Below are 15,152 nucleotides of genomic sequence, written 5' to 3'. Positions count from 1 at the left end.
GTCTCTGTTTCTGCGCAGCTGCATGCCTCCTTTCTGATTGCGTGGTGCCCAAGTCAGCCAGCTGCCTGCAAATCCTCCCGGGGCACTGCCTTTGTCCTACCCAATTATGTGTGGCATTCTAATTCTTGATTCTGCCAATGAGTAGAGGTGTTGAAAAAACATCCCAGTGTTATAAGAGCTAGAAATATTTGGTTGTGATTGCTATCCTAGGCCAGTAGAAATGGAGAGGTGATTAAGCACCACGAGTAATATAATTTACATAAGAGAATTGATCTACTTATTGAGTCTATAGATCATCCTCTGGTCATCAGTGTAATGAGAACATCACTGGAGGTGTTTTAGTGCTTCCATGTGTCAACTCTTAGCTGAGAAAAGTGACACCTGCAGCAATTTCTCAAAATCAAAATAATCAGCAAATCGAATACAACAATTTGCATGAACAAACTGGGCTTTGGCTGTTTCTCCGGGGCTGATTCTCATAGTTGCCGTCTTAGCTCCACTCTGCGGACTCTTGCTTGGCCTCCTTCTCTTGAGAAAAGACTGGCCTCCCTGTGGGCCCTCACCCCCTGCGTCCCTCCAGGGCTGTGTACTGGCTCACTCAGCGGGTAGGCGCTGCCCTTCCCCAGCCTATAACGTGCTCCTTTTTCTCTGTCCTCGCTCATTCCACACACCTGGGCTGAGCATCCGTCCAGGTCAAGCTCTGTGCTGGGTGCTGGGGCACTGGAAAGGGATGATACCTCAGCCCCCGGGAGCTCAGTACCGGGTACAAGGGAAGAGGCCCCAGTGATGAACAGACCCTATTGAATGGCACAAGTCAAATGCCAGTAGCCTTTGCTTCGAGGCCATCCTTGAGAACTGACTGATCAGTTTCCTGGGAAGGTCATAGCTTTAAGCATTCAAAGCCCTGCGTTCCACCCAATTGAGCCAGTTGGCCCCCTGATACCTAAGATAACCCCCCACCCAGCAGGTGGGCCTCTTATCCTGCCACCTGCCACCTTCTTAGATTCCTGTCGGTCATCTCCACAGACAGTGATCCCACAGGACAGCATCCATCAGTCTGATGTCTGTGCTCCAGGCAAGCTCAGGGCCAGGCAGAGAGGATGGGATTGAGGGATGGGGCAGGGAAGCTTCTCATAGCCTGTTCTGTGAGAATAGCTGAAGCCTCTCAGCCTGGAGAGTGGGGAGAGTCAGGAATGAACTGCCATTGTCCTTGAAGTGCAGGGTGGAAGAAGCCCCAGTTTGGTCAGGGTGACTGGGATTGTAAGGGGCTGTCCTGTGGGGGAGATGCCACCGGCTGGTCCCTGCTTGGGGTCTGCCATCCTGTTCCAGCAGCCAAGCCTTGTGCCCAGCTGGTTCTGCCCACACCTTCCTGCACAGCTGCCCACTCGTGGCCTCTGAGGAGCCTGCAGACCCTGAGTGAGGAAGGGCTGCCAGGGGGCTGGTGACATGGCCAGGCTGGGCCCTTCTCAAATCTCATTTGGATTAAAGTATTGAGTTCTGAAGGCCCTTGTGCCCGACCAAGTCTGTAGGTCTTTCCTGCTCAGCACAGGATGGGCTCTGCCTGGGCCCCTCTAAAGATGTCCTGAGGAAGCTACCACGGAACAGCAGGGGGGCTCCTACGCCAGCAGGTGCCTGGTGTGAGCTTCCTCCCTCTGAGCCTTTGGAGACGAGCCCTTTCTGCTGACTCAGCTGCCATGGGAGCCTCAGGTGACAGGCAGGGTGTGGGGCACAAGGGACCCCAGGGTGAGAGGCTGCAGGGGCCCTGGGACATGCTCTCCCTGCTGGGGTCCTGGCCCCACAGAGCAGGTGTCATCTCCCCTCCTGGTCTCCTCCGTCTTCCCTCCCTTCCCTCGGTGTCCATTCCATCCAGCTCCTTTCAAGGGAAGACACACACCCTCCATGTGACATTGTGAATTTATTCAGAGAGTGAGAAAGAGGGGAAGCCATGTGAGTGACAAACGGGTAGACCCATAACACCCGGGAGAGATCGGGGCCCAGGGCGCTGGCAGTGACACGGGACTTAGCAGGTACAGCAATGGCTGCCCAAGGTGTGCTCGTCCTAGTCCCTGGAAGAGGGGAACAAGCCTGTTCTATCTGAGTGGGCCCATGTCGTCATAAAGGTCCTGATGAAAGAGAAGGTGATGTGAGGACAGAGCAGGGGAACATTTGAAGATGCTGCTGGACTTGAATGTGGACGAGGGCCCAGGAGCCAAGGAATGCAAGCATGGCAGCTCTAGATGTGGGAGAAGGCAAAGAGAGGGATCCTCTGCTAGATCCCTGAGAGGGCGTCCGGCCACCATCGTGGCTGTGTCCAGGGGAACCCATTGCAGGCTTGGACTCCAGAGTCAGATACTTCTGACTCACAGAATAACTTTCTGCAGTTCTAAGTCCCTACGGCTGTGGTCAATTATTTTAACAGCACCAGGAAGTGAATCCAGGGACAGTCAGGCAGGCAGAAGGGAAGAAGTAGAGAGAGAGAGTAGAGAGTGGAGGAGGCAGGCGGTCAGGATGTAGGTGGACCGTCAGAGATACAGGGGGTCAGAGACAGACGGAGAGATAACAGAGAGGGAGCCTGGAGAAAGGAGAGAGGAGAAGGGAGAGAGTGTGATAGCAGGGCAGGAGGCAGGAGATGAGGTAGGCTGACAGGTGGGCAGAGAGAAGCCAGAAGTGTGCAAAGAGGCAAAGACAGGAGAGAGTGACAGGGAGACAGGATGGCGGGCAGGGGCCCTCAGAGCTTGTTCTTCTCCACACAAGGATTACAGGAGCTTCCTGAGCTGCAAGTGGATCCCATATTTGGCCTTCAACACAGCTTTTGGAATGGGAACCGGGACCCTGGAGGGATCTGGTGCCAGCTCAAAGCGAAGCAAGGTCAGGGCCACGGCCACCTTCAACTCATTCATGGCAAACTGCTTCCCGATGCAGTTCCTGGGTCCGGGAGGGAAAGGGAAGTGAGCAGAGGCTTGTAATCCCTGCCGGGCACAGGGCATCCAGGGCTCTCCTCCACGGGCCCAGCCTGGATCCCTGCCTTACGGGTGACAGTGAACGTGCCTCCCAAGCCTTGGTTCACACTCTTGCCCTGACCTTCATAAAGCCCACCTCTCTCCAGGACGATGTCCTAAGTCCTGCTTCTGCTCTCAACAGCATGAAATCCTATTGGGGAGGGTCAGTGCTTAAAGCCACAGAGTCAAGTCAAATGAAGCAGTAAATGTGAATTAGCCCTTTGTTCACGCACCCACAGGCAGTTTCTGGTGTCAGGCCAGGTCAGGGTCCTGCGGGGGGCGGCGTGGGCCACACTCTCGGGCCCTCAGCATCTTTGGCAGAGAAACAGGGGCCCTAATCCGCAGAACAGACAGGACAGAGTGGTGTGAGGACGTCAGAATGGCAACAGGGCGGCTTCCTGCAGGGGCCACGGGTTAGCCACCCTCCAGCTCATGGACCCCTTGCCTCCCAGTTAATGGTCTGGCCTCCTGACTCCCCTCAACCCCTCAGTCAACCTGCCTCTGGAACCTTCCCTTTCTACGCCAGAAATGACCCTCCTCCCATCCCTTGGCCTCTCCGCTGGCCTTTTCAATCACCCTGCCTCCCCTCTGTGTCCTGAAGTAATGGCCGCTGCAGGCCTGCTGTGTCCTCCATCACAGGGAGGACATGTTCCAGGGCCTCAGGTGCCATCACTGCCCTCTTTGGTTGTTCCCCACTCACCCTGCACCTGTCCAGCTCCTCCTCCTCACTCAGCGCCTTTTGAGGGCCCCTCCCCCGATGTGTGCTGGTCACATGCTCACGGCTCTAGCCTTTGACCACCAAGCCTCACCCCTCTGCCAGCTGCACCTCTTCCTCCCTGGACCCCCAAGGCACCACTGTTGTTAACTCAAGGACACATCACCGTCCAGTGCCCAGGACTGTGCCAGGAACGTGGAAGATTCAACAATCTGCTCAATGAATGAATGAGTGAGTGAAAGAATGGGTGAATGTATGAGGTCTGTCTTGTAAGGCAAATGTACTGACCACGGCACTATGGAAACATGGCCTGTCGACCTTGAGTAGAGGTAGTTGATTCTTGACTGTGAACTCTTGGAGGCAGGGACAGTGGCTTTCATCTCTGTGTTCCCATCTCCTAGCACAGGACGTGGCACCCAGAGACAGGCGTAATAGATGGTTGTATAGTTAAATAAAGTTAGTTGAATTGAAAAAAAACCCAGACAGAATTAAGTATTAATTGCGACCTAGGAACAGAGCTGCCTGGTCCCCCTGTCCTCTAGTGGCAGCCACATGACATGCAGCCAATGTCTACAAAGAAGGACTGGACCCTGGCAGAAACCAAATCCTAGAGCCAATTTTGAATATATTTTGCATCAAAGGTGTTCTGTGAAAGTTGATTCATCAGCTGAAAACCTCACAGAATTATGGATCCAGGGAAAAAATTCATTTCTCCTTGTTTCTGCTAAAAAGTTACAAAGTTATGGAGGTACTATTTCAGAGGAGGATCTGCAGTCTTTGAAGATTTTCTTTCTTTTCTTTTCTTTTCTTTTCTTTTCTTTTCTTTTCTTTTCTTTTCTTTTCTTTTCTTTTCTCTTTATTGGAATCTAATTTCCTTACACTGCTGTGCCAGTTTTTGTTGTACAACAAAGTGAATCAGCTGCATCTATACATATATCCCCATATCCTCTCCCTCCCGGCACTCCTTCCCATCCTCCCCATCCCAGCCCTCTGGGTCATCACCCATCATCGAGTGGATCTCCGTGTGTAATGCAGCAGCTTCCCACTAGCTATCTACTTTCCATTTGGTAGTGTATATATGAAGATTTTCACAGCAGTCATTTTGGAGTGTATCATTCAGGTCAACAGTTTTTTCAAGTGTGCTTTATAGTTTACACGCCAGGAACTTTCCAAATGCATGTGTCAAATACAACACAGTGAATTTTCTCTGAAAAGCAATTGACTGTCCTCCACTTTATGCTTTTTCACTTTTTTGTTTTTCTGCCAACATGACACTCTGTAGATTGTGGGACTATGGTATATAATCAATCCCTGCTATATATAAAGAATTTAGGCAACTGGAAGGTGTCATATTTATGTGAAAATGCAGTCGACACTTGTTTGGGATCGCCTACAGAAATAGGGAGCACACATGTTGGCGTGGGTCTCTCTTCACGGCAACTGTAAGTGATCACATATTGATCACATACATAGCTTGAAAAGCCAAGACAGGAAGGCAGCTGGAAATCCAAAACCAGGCAAACAGCACCGAGACAGTGAGAGGCTGGTGAGTGAATTAAGCAGAAAAGCCAGTGGGCTGGTTAGGTATGTGCAAAGAGAGAAAACGACCTTTAAAGATGACTGATAACTGCGGAAATCAAACATCTGAAGTTTGGTTTTCATGGAAAATTCAAATGCTGAGAAGCCAGACTCCTGAAGTGACAACACCCCCAGAAACTTTAGAGCGGCCTCCAACCTGGAAACGTGGCCCTCCATTGGGAAAGGCAGGAGGCCAAGGTCTCTGTGCCGTGCCCTCAAGGCCTTCTTGTATGTGGAGAGCCATGTCTCCTTCTAATACATCAATATACAAGGACATAACTGCATACAGCACATATGTGTCTACACAGTCACACACATCAGGAAGCACCCAGTGACACCTGGCTGCCTCAAGTACAGAAAGTCTCACCTGGATCCTCCTGAGAAGGGCAGGAAAGCATGACTGTGTTGAGAAGACTCCGGTGCAAACCGGGATGGGTCAAACACCTGCAGAGAGAGCACCACGGCCAGGTCACGTGGGGTCACACTCCTCTCACCAATGCAAAAGGGAACAAGAATCCCAGAGGGGGGAGCAGGTAGCGGTGTTGGTTTGGAGAGAGCATCCCATCCCCTCCTCCCGCAGCCATCATACCTCTGGGTTCAGCCACACCTTCGGGTTGTGGTGAAGCCCATAAATGGAGAGGATGAGTGTGAGTCCTGTGGGGTGGGGAGGAGAGAGGGAGACTGATGGTATCCACGACAACAGGGGGCATATGCAGCACAAAAGCCCTGGGAGCCACCACAAGAGCCACCCTCCGTCACTCTGAATGAAAGGATGCTCTTGCAAGAGACATGGGCTGGGTGTGACAAAGCACAGGAGCACAGGTTAGGCGTAGGGAACCATAGCCCAGGATAGAGAAGGAAAAGAATTGGAGGCTTACTTTTAGGAGTAAGTGAAGTGACAACTCACATCTATCAAGTGCCATCATGAGCCCTTGGGGGAGGAGCATTAACTCATTTAATCCTCAGAGCAGCCCTCAAGGAAGGCACTCACATCCCCATGTGAAGAAGGGGCACATGAGCTCCAGAGAGGTTAAGGGACGGGTCTGTGATCCCACAGTTAGGAGGTGGCAGGGCTGGGATTCACACCCACTGGGAGGTGAGCCAATAGGTGGACGGCAACCACAGCAGGGCTCTCAGACCCGGTCATCAGCTGCTCTCTGCATCCACCTGAGGGCCCCTCGGAGACTGGACCACCTGACCCAGGACTCGGGACTCCCTCGTTTATGCGGCCCACTGTGAGTGAACCACACCTCTACCTGCTTGTGTCTCCCTCTCTCTTAAGCTTTCACGGCTCAAGGAATTAGAATTTTAGCTCTCCTTTACAAGACCACGTTCAGGGACTAGCAATTTGCTTATGGAGCTGCTGTGAGTTCAAGTTCTGGGTCAAACAGTTTTCAAAAGTCATCCAAACCACACAGTAAATATAATTATCTTCAGGCAGAAATAATACTCATGTCATCCCAGAACTGGGAAAGCATGTGTGTATTGCTCATCTCCCATGTGGCTGTGCAGAGAGCTCAGGTCAGTGGGTGCGGTGAGGTCATACCTGCAGGTAAGGAGCGGCCATCAGGAAAGGTGATGGGCTTGCTGAGCTCTCTGCCAACAAAAGGCACTGGCGGATAGAGTCGCAGTGCCTCCTTGATGCACATGGTGGTGTAGGGCATCTGATCCAGGTGGTTCCTGAAACAAAGCGCATCCTAAGGCCGGGCAGGGCCAGACATGCAGATGTTCTCCCCTAGCAGAGGGCCAGGGCCGTCCCACCTATGGGGCTCTCACCATGTGATGCAGGCGCTATCCCCCAGCAGGCTCTGAATCTCTTCCCGGCACCTCTGCTGATGCTCAGGGTGGGAGGCCAGAGCGTAGAGGAGCCAGGAGATGCCACTGGCTGTGGTGTCGTGACCCGCAACCATGAACGTGTCCACCTCAGCACGGAGGTCCATGTCAGACAAGCTGTTCCCATTCTCCACCTGGGGAGGCAGGGAGAGCGTGCAGGGCTGGCCCTTCCTCTCTGCTTCTGGCCAAAGCCTCAGGCCTCCCCTGCCCACACTCACTCTGGCAAAGAGGAGGATGTCCAGGAAATCCAAGTGTTTCTTGTTCCTCACCTTCTCCACCTCTTGCTCCTTCTGCAGGTGAGCCTTCCTCAGCTGGATCACTCTGTCTGTCCCAGAACATGGTTCCCACCAGAGCTGAGGCCTCTGGGGGCCCAGTTCCAGCTCCCACTGTAGCCCATCTGCCCCTCAGGCCCAATCTGGGTGCCAGGTGGAAGAGGGTGAGGGTGGGAGTGGGTGTGCATGGCGGGGCTGAGAGCTCCAGCATCATCTGAGGCAGGTCGGGCATCCCCTCAATAGCACAGCCCGGGAAGGCTCTGCCTGAATGCTGCTGGGAGGGGGCCTCATTCACTCATCACCAATGTGGTGACACATGTACCTCCCTGCACATCACCTGATCCCCACAACATCTCAGTTCCCAGCCCCTGCCCCAGGGAAGCACCCAGCGTGTGTGTGTGTGCCAGCTCCTGTAGAGGAAGCAGGAGTCTGGGCTCTGCCTGAGGGGTCCAGGCCAGGCCCTTTCACATGTGCCTGGTGATGGGGGGGAGGGGGGAGCAGCCCAGAAGGAAGAGCAGAACCTGTGTGTTGATGGGCAAGCTGGCAGGCCCGGTGGTGCCAGCGGCCTTTAGGAGTCAGTCTGTAGATGATGTCATTCTGGTGGACGATATTCCTCAATCGGGAAGAAAACAGATATTCAAGGTCCCTGACGGCCTGGATGTAGGACTGGGAGTTCCTGGAGGGAGAGGATGCAGAAGAGACTGGCGTGGAGGGAGCCTCTGGGCTGGAGACAGAGTGGGTCTCTGGGTGGGGATTCCTCAGTCAGTGGGGACAGGCCGCACTGAGGCTTTGTCATTTCTGCCCTACAGCCCTGGAGACCCTCAGTGCTTTACCAGTGGCCTGAGCAGCCAGGCTTGTCCCTGTGCAGGAATCAGGGACCTGTGACTGAGGCAAGGTTGGTCTGGGTGGAGTTTGACTGTGGCCCATGGCTCTCTGCATAATGTTGCCATTTGCTCTGAATAGCATCCTTGCTGCCCTACGTGCCTCTCAGGGGAGTCCTCCCCAGCTGGTGAGATCAGGACCCTGCCCTTGAAGGGTTGTCACTGACCTGTCTGTCTGGATGCTGCCCTGGTGGCTGAAGGCGCACTTCATGATGGTGTCCAGGGTCATCAAGGAGACGTGTCCAAAGATCTCCAGATGTGCGTCCTGGCTGATGAGCTCCTCCCACTTGTCCTGTGGTGGGAGGGGGACATTGACCCTGCTCTGCTTCTTCAGAAGACCTGTGCTGACAAGGCCACGCTCTCTCTCTTTCTCTCTTTCAATCTTTGGATGAGATATCCTCACTTTCTATGCAGATGTGTTTCAGCAATGTAAACCTGTGACAGGTGTGTAATGTGTTGCCTTTGTTTTCAGAATCCTTGATTATATAGTTAACTATGTTCTCTCCTAGTATTCTGAGTCAATCTTGAACTTGAGGAACAATTATGATGCTAACCACCTTGTGGCAGACTGGAAAGCGTTGTTTCTCTAGGGACCAAGGGGAAATGTTTTGTCCTGAGATCGGCACTGGACTGGCTATGTCCAACACAAGTAAGCACATATTTCAAGGCAAGGAAAAGCTTAAGGAGCTCTACTGGGGCTCCTAGGATGGGTCATGAGGGTCTTCCATTCCTTTCATTCATCCAGTGTTAGCTGAGACCAGGTGGTCCTCCGTCCAGATAGGAGGAGGTGTTTCTCAAGGCCCAGCATTGTGAGTGTACACCTGGCCTCAGTTCCTCCCGGGAGTGGCTCTATTCCTTGCAGAAGCCCTGGGCCCCATGTCAGAGCCCACCTGAGTGCCATCCTGGGATGTCCACTCTGCCACTGAAGCTGCCATTGCCCAGGCCAGCCAGGGGCAGCTTGTGCTGCTGTGCAGGGGAATGAACCTTGCCCTACTCCTCTCTGTTGAACATGTGGAGATGAGAGGAGAGTGGGCCCTGAAAACACCACGACCCACCTTTCCCTTGGTGAGGGGCACATTGTGCATTCAAGCTGGTGCCTGCGTCCTCCTCCGCGCACCCAGTTTAAGGCATCCCTGTCTCATAGTAAGTTCGGAATGCATCATGCTGGGTGGGCTGTATCTGATGGATGTCTGAGGGCACATGTTTCTGCGAGTGGACTTTGTCATCTGTGCTGGATGTGAGTGGGTACAGGTGATGAGGGATGGACTCACCAGCATCACGCGGACAGAGTCAGCCATGAGACGCACGTAGGGCTTCAGGATGTCATAGTGGAAGGCTGGGGTCAGCATCCGCCGGTGCTGGAACCACCTCTGCCCCTCCAACATGAGCAATCCATTCCCTGGACCACAGATGGGGGTGTGTGTGTGTCAGGCAGACTGGATCAGAGGATGACTGGGGACGACTTGGGAGGAACCAAGGGTGTCAGGAGAAGGCACGTCATGGGCAAAGGTAGGAAAGGCCAGGACGGTTCATGGTTGTGAATTTCAATGGCTCATGGATACGATTTGACAATGACATCTGGTAAACCTAATTGGACGGTGGCCCACAGTTGTGATTCAATGTACTCACCAATCCAGGGAATCAGGAATCTGTAGGACTCAGGAGACTTTGGATCTGAAAGGTAAGGATGGAAGGTGGAGGGGAGCAAACAAGGCAGGCAGCCCCCAGAGCAGCTGTGGTCCAGACCCTGGGCTGCCCTCCCTTCCCGATGCTTGTCAGCGGGCACTCTGTCTCAAGCCGCCTCCCACTTGCCTCCCATCCCCGACGCTGTCTGTCCTGGCCGTCACTTGCGGGCCCAGGAAGGCAGACTCAGTGTCCCAGGGACAGGGCACCCACAGGGCTAAGATGGAGAATCAGCAAGAAATACAGGCTCTGTCCAATGCCACAGAGTAAGAGACAAGCCTGTGGTTTTCCTCCAATTTGTGGTGGTTTGGCCATTTCATGACCCCGGACAGGCAACAGTGAGAGGGGTCAAACCTATACCCGTGTGGACGGGGAATTGTCTTCCAGATCTGGCCTCACCTCAATTGGGTTAAATAAAGGAAAGAAAAAGGAAAGAGAAATGAGCCCCAGCCAGGGGTTTAAGCATTCAGGACAAGTCAATAATGTTGGCCTTAGGCTGGCCTGTGGGCAGGAGAATGTTTAGAAGTGTTCAGGCCTTGATGGCTGAGGTGCCAGGCTCTTGTGGAATGTCACAGACCCAGGGGCATGTAGCCAAGAGGGAGGATTTTCTCCTGCTGGGATGGGGGTTTCCCTCTCACCTGATCTCCCCAGGATCAGCTTCATGTAGTCCGGGTCGTAGACCAATACTTGAGCTTTTGTCCCCCAAAACCAGCGAGCACAGGCACGCGGGTATTTCTCTACCCTTTTCAGTAGGGCTTGAAGCTCACCCTCCGCTTGGAACTGTCACCAAGGGAAAGATACATCGATAAACCCTTCTTTGAGTTCCAGTGCTGGAGTGGGGGTGAAGGGCAGGATGGGTACAAGGAGGTCCCTCTGGATGTCTCAGCAGAACTAAGAGTTTAGAACTATTTCTCATGAGCTGGGCTCTGATGCAGACCTTGCTGGCTGTCCACCTTTGTCCCAAGACCAGATTCTGTCCCCTTGACCAGTAGAGCTATGGGCCAGCACTACGAACTGCCTGCCGAAACTTACATCAGGGATAGACTCCCTGGTGTACAGAACTTTTGGAAGTCAGTCATACCACATTTGCATGAGCAATTTGTATCAGGTGGTAAGTAGTTTTGCCACAGAATTTTGCTTATTTAGAGAACAAAATAGATTATATTTTAACAATACATTGATATATTAAGTTCATTTTACTTACTGATTGTTATATATCTTCAATCTGTTCCCAGTGTACATGTAAATGTTTGCTAATATGAAAGAGTGTGTGGGATGTATATGGCTATGTCAGAAAATTAAGTACTAAATTTTGTGTGTATAATATTATTTTATATACTGAGTGTGTACCCAGTCATAGTAGAGATTCTGGATGTATACCTATGACAATAGTATTGAACTAAGGGTCTTTCTTCTCTTTAAATAAATAAATGTATAGTGTAATTAAAAGGCAGGAACACGCTTCCCATTCTTATTTCGTCTTTCTCTCATGATGTACAGCAGCAGGGAGAAACATCTCGCGAAGGTTGCTCCAAAGCCCACAGGAGTGAATGTTCCGGGAAACCTGGGGCTCTCCTGATGGGTGCTGGGCCACGTGGGGGCAATGCTGACACCAGGTTCGGTCACCTCCGGGCCACGCGTTGGTGGTCTGGTCGGTGGTGGCCAGGTACAGACAGAAGCACAGGTAGCTCCCCAGGAGGAACTCACCACCACAGCAAAACCCAACAGGAAGACATTCCTGGAGAAGGTCAGGAACAGGTACTGAGTAAGAAATACAGAGTCCACAACCTGCAAGTGTCCAAAGTCATCACCCTAAGTCTCCAGCTGCAAGTCCGACACCACCGCCAGCTGGACCAGAAACCCAGTGCTCACCACGGCCATGGTGGCAGCCGAGGCCGTTAGGTCAAGAGGTCGAAGAGGAAGCACCTGGTGTTCCAGGCCCCGATGCAGCTGTCCACCCACACACGCTGATGGTGAAACCGGTGCACACACCCGGTACACACACTGCACTGCGTGGCTCTCGCTGGTTTCCTTACATCACAAGCAGAGCCCCTCACCTCGTGTTCTTTGGGAACATCACTTCACCCAATTCATAAACTTGAAGAAAGAATAATTCGCTTGCTTTTGTTATGGTACCACGGTTAGGTACACAACTTAGGGTAACAAAACCCCAAGTTTACAATCAGCAGCAGATAAGGCAGAAAAGGTAGTACCGGGGGAACTCCAACTCTTGACAGAGGCCAAATAGTTCCCAGGGGTATTCAGTATAAACCATCCCTTGCAAGATGAGAAGCAGGATAACGAAGGTGTGGTTTCGTGTATGGAAGAGGTAAAGAAGCAGTCTCAGCGTGGCTCTCTGAAGGCATTCTGGAATCATATACGACAATATCTGCGTTCCTCTTCTGACCAGGCCTTTCGAGCGATGGATTTTCGAGCAGATGAGACCGTAACAACACCCATCAGCACAAAGCCAGGCGGAACACGAAGGGAAATGGAACGTCCATCCTGGGGATGTTTCTTTGGTTTGGATGGTTTTTAGCCGGCCGCTGTGGCATTCCTCCTCCAGACACCCAGGGGGGAGTCAAAGGGCAGCTCCTCTTGGGCAGCGGCGTGCGCCTGGCACCACAGGGGGCCCCCACAGCTGCAGGAGACGTGGCTCCTCTGGGACGCTGCATCTGGCGCCGGAACCGGCCCACTGCCGGCTGCACCAGGCCGGCGCTTCTAGGGCACATCCGCCTGAACTAAGGTTCTCATATGAGGGATAGTTTTTGTAAGTCTCCTTTTCACGTCCCAACAACCAGAAACTTGTGTGCCCTTCCCACCGCCTGGAGGAGGCTGTTGAAACTCCTCAGTGTGGACCACAAAGGCCTTTGCGCTCTGGCTTCCCCTTCTGTCTTCTTGCCTCCTGCCGGGCTGGCAACTCCACAGGACCCGTTGCTCTGCCCCCAAGATGCTGCTGCCCGTGCCCCTAGCAGGGGCTCCACCTGCTCACGCTCCTGGGCCTTTGCCCCTGTTCTTCCCTCTACCTGGTGTGCCCGTCCTCTCTGCCACCGAGCGACTGCCTCTCCTCTGCTTGGAGACACAGCTTTTCTCACCACCTCTGGATTTCTCCTCAACATTTGGTCTTAGACATGTTCCCCACCTTTAATTCAATGGCTCCTGTGTGACTCAAAGCAACCCTCTGCCACTTTGGTATGTGATCTCTGCCTGCAACCTTCTGCCATCAGGACTCACCAGCGCTGAGACAACTTCCTACTGTGGGACAGCTTCCTCCACCCAGGGCATATTTATCGGGCATTTCCTCTGTGCCAGGCACTGGTTTAAAGGTCCTGAATTAGGATGTGACTCTAGATGCTTGTCTGTTTGGAGCCACCCAGCTAGTGGAGGAGACAGAGAGATTAAGAGGCCATGATAGTCGTAGGCGGTCCTGAATGTGTGATGGAGGGAAGACCCAGCCCCTGGGGCAGCTGTGGGGATGGGGCCCTGAGTCCACTGCAGACCCAGGTGTTAGGAAGCTCCTTGTCACACACGTGCTCATTCATTGAGTCATCATTTACCAAGACACTTTCGGGTCACTAAGGTGAACAAAAGACGGGCTCTCCCAGCAGGTGCTCACAGCTATGGCACTGAAGACAAAAATGGCTGAATCCGGTTAGTGGTGCCTTTGATGAGCACAGCCTAGGAAAAAAGAGCTGCGCCCTCCGCTCCTGGGAGACCCAGAAAAATACCTTGGGGCAGGCGGCTTGGGGTTAGGCCTTGGGAGACAGACATAGAGGGGACAAGGTGATTCCAGGTACAGGGCACATGGGAGCAGAGTCCCAGAGGCCTGAGTGCCCAGGCAGGCGGGGAGGACCTCAGGTAACCTGCATGCAGGAGAGGAAGAAGGAGAGGGGAGAGAGGTGCTGGACCAACCCACATGGGGCTCTGGCTGTTTCCGGTTCCTGTCTTCTGGTCCACTCTACTCGAATCATGCTGCAGAGAGAGAGAGGCCTCAGCTCCCTGCAGCCCCTGATTTTCTCCTGACATTTGTTCAGCCCACAAAGCCTTGGTGAGCCCCTGTCCATGTGGCCCCTGACTTTCCTGTGAGCCCCCACGCCCCCAGGCTAGTGCTGCCAGAGCTGGGTGGGGAGGTGCTGCCCCTCCCCCGCCTGCACGCTGCTCCTTCCCCTCCTTCCCATCCCTCCTCTCATTGGAATGACCTCCCTCTGTGCAGGCTGCTTGCTGGGTGCTGGGGTGAGGGGGATCACACCTTAACTCCAAGAGCTCATAGTCCAGTGAGTGAGGACACCGGACAGGTGACCGCACCCTGCTGATGGTGCAACTCAGATGCCAGTTCCCCTTACCTGTCGCCATCTTGGGAACCTGGCTCATGTGTGGCAGCAACGTGTCAGGTCTTCCCCGATATCACAAGACAGGAGAATCCCTTAGTAATAACAAACTGAGCTGGTTTGTGCCTGCAGCTGCCATGACTCCCCATCCAGCAGGTGGGCCTCTTTTCCTGTGACCTGACACCTTCTGAGATTTCTGTCTGTCATCTCCCCGGACAGCGAACCCACAGGACAACATCCATCAGACTGATGTCTGTGCTCCCAGGCAAGCTGAGGGCCAGGCAGAGAGGATGGGAATGCGGGATGGGGCAGGGAAGCATCTAGCAGCCTGTTTTGGGAGAACAGCTGAAGCTGCTCAGCCTGGAGAGCAGGGAGACTTAGGATGGAGCAGCCATTGTCCTCAAAGTGCAGGGCTGCCAGGACAGGCTGCTGATCTACCTGAGGACAGAGTGAGAGACCCGAGGACACCCGCACAGGGTCTTGGGAGGGAGGGATCTTCCCGGACTGGGATGAGGAGCGAAGACCTGAGAGGTAAGCGGGGTTCTTTTGTGGGGCCATGTGCTCGTCACACAGCAAGACTCTGTCCCATGGACTTGCTGACCAGGACCATGGTCTGAGGGCCCCGGCCCTCCCTGCCCTCCCCGCCCCCCCATCCCGCTCCATCCTACCTCCCGCATGTGTCCATAGAGCCAGTGGGAAGGAGGAGACGGGAACTGCTGGAGGGCTTTGAGCAGCCACTGTCTGCGCAGGTAGAGCTGTGCCGCCTTGAGCAGAAGCAGAAGCAGGCCGAGCAGGGCGGCCACCTGCAGGAGCCCAGAGACGCCGCCCAGGGCTCTGGTGGGGCTCAGCATAGAGACGCTCAT

General features: G+C 53.6%; 1 protein-coding gene and 1 pseudogene across 2 annotated transcripts; both read right to left on the bottom strand.

Moving 5' to 3' along the window:
* Window positions 1–2,756: 2,756 nt before the first annotated feature.
* On the bottom strand, window positions 2,757–15,152 carry LOC130858207 (taurochenodeoxycholic 6 alpha-hydroxylase-like). Of its 2 annotated transcripts, none has more exons than XM_057744292.1 (12): window positions 14,958–15,152; window positions 10,600–10,741; window positions 9,908–9,952; window positions 9,550–9,677; window positions 8,446–8,570; window positions 7,919–8,073; window positions 7,344–7,450; window positions 7,069–7,259; window positions 6,839–6,972; window positions 5,882–5,946; window positions 5,660–5,736; window positions 2,757–2,925 (listed from the first exon to the last, which is right to left on the bottom strand). In XM_057744292.1, exons 1-12 carry the CDS (start codon window positions 15,150–15,152, stop codon window positions 2,757–2,759), a joined length of 1,533 nt encoding a protein of 510 aa, XP_057600275.1. The 2 variants fall into 2 exon arrangements, with proteins under 2 accessions (XP_057600275.1, XP_057600283.1); XM_057744300.1 differs by having other exon boundaries at window positions 7,919–7,977.
* On the bottom strand, window positions 11,433–12,693 carry LOC130858461 (palmitoyltransferase ZDHHC4-like; annotated as a pseudogene).

Source organism: Hippopotamus amphibius, chromosome 1 (assembly GCF_030028045.1).
Source record: "Hippopotamus amphibius kiboko isolate mHipAmp2 chromosome 1, mHipAmp2.hap2, whole genome shotgun sequence".
In the NCBI taxonomy this organism is placed as follows: Eukaryota; Metazoa; Chordata; class Mammalia; order Artiodactyla; family Hippopotamidae; genus Hippopotamus; species Hippopotamus amphibius.
This window is presented reverse-complemented; position numbering and strand designations above follow the sequence as displayed.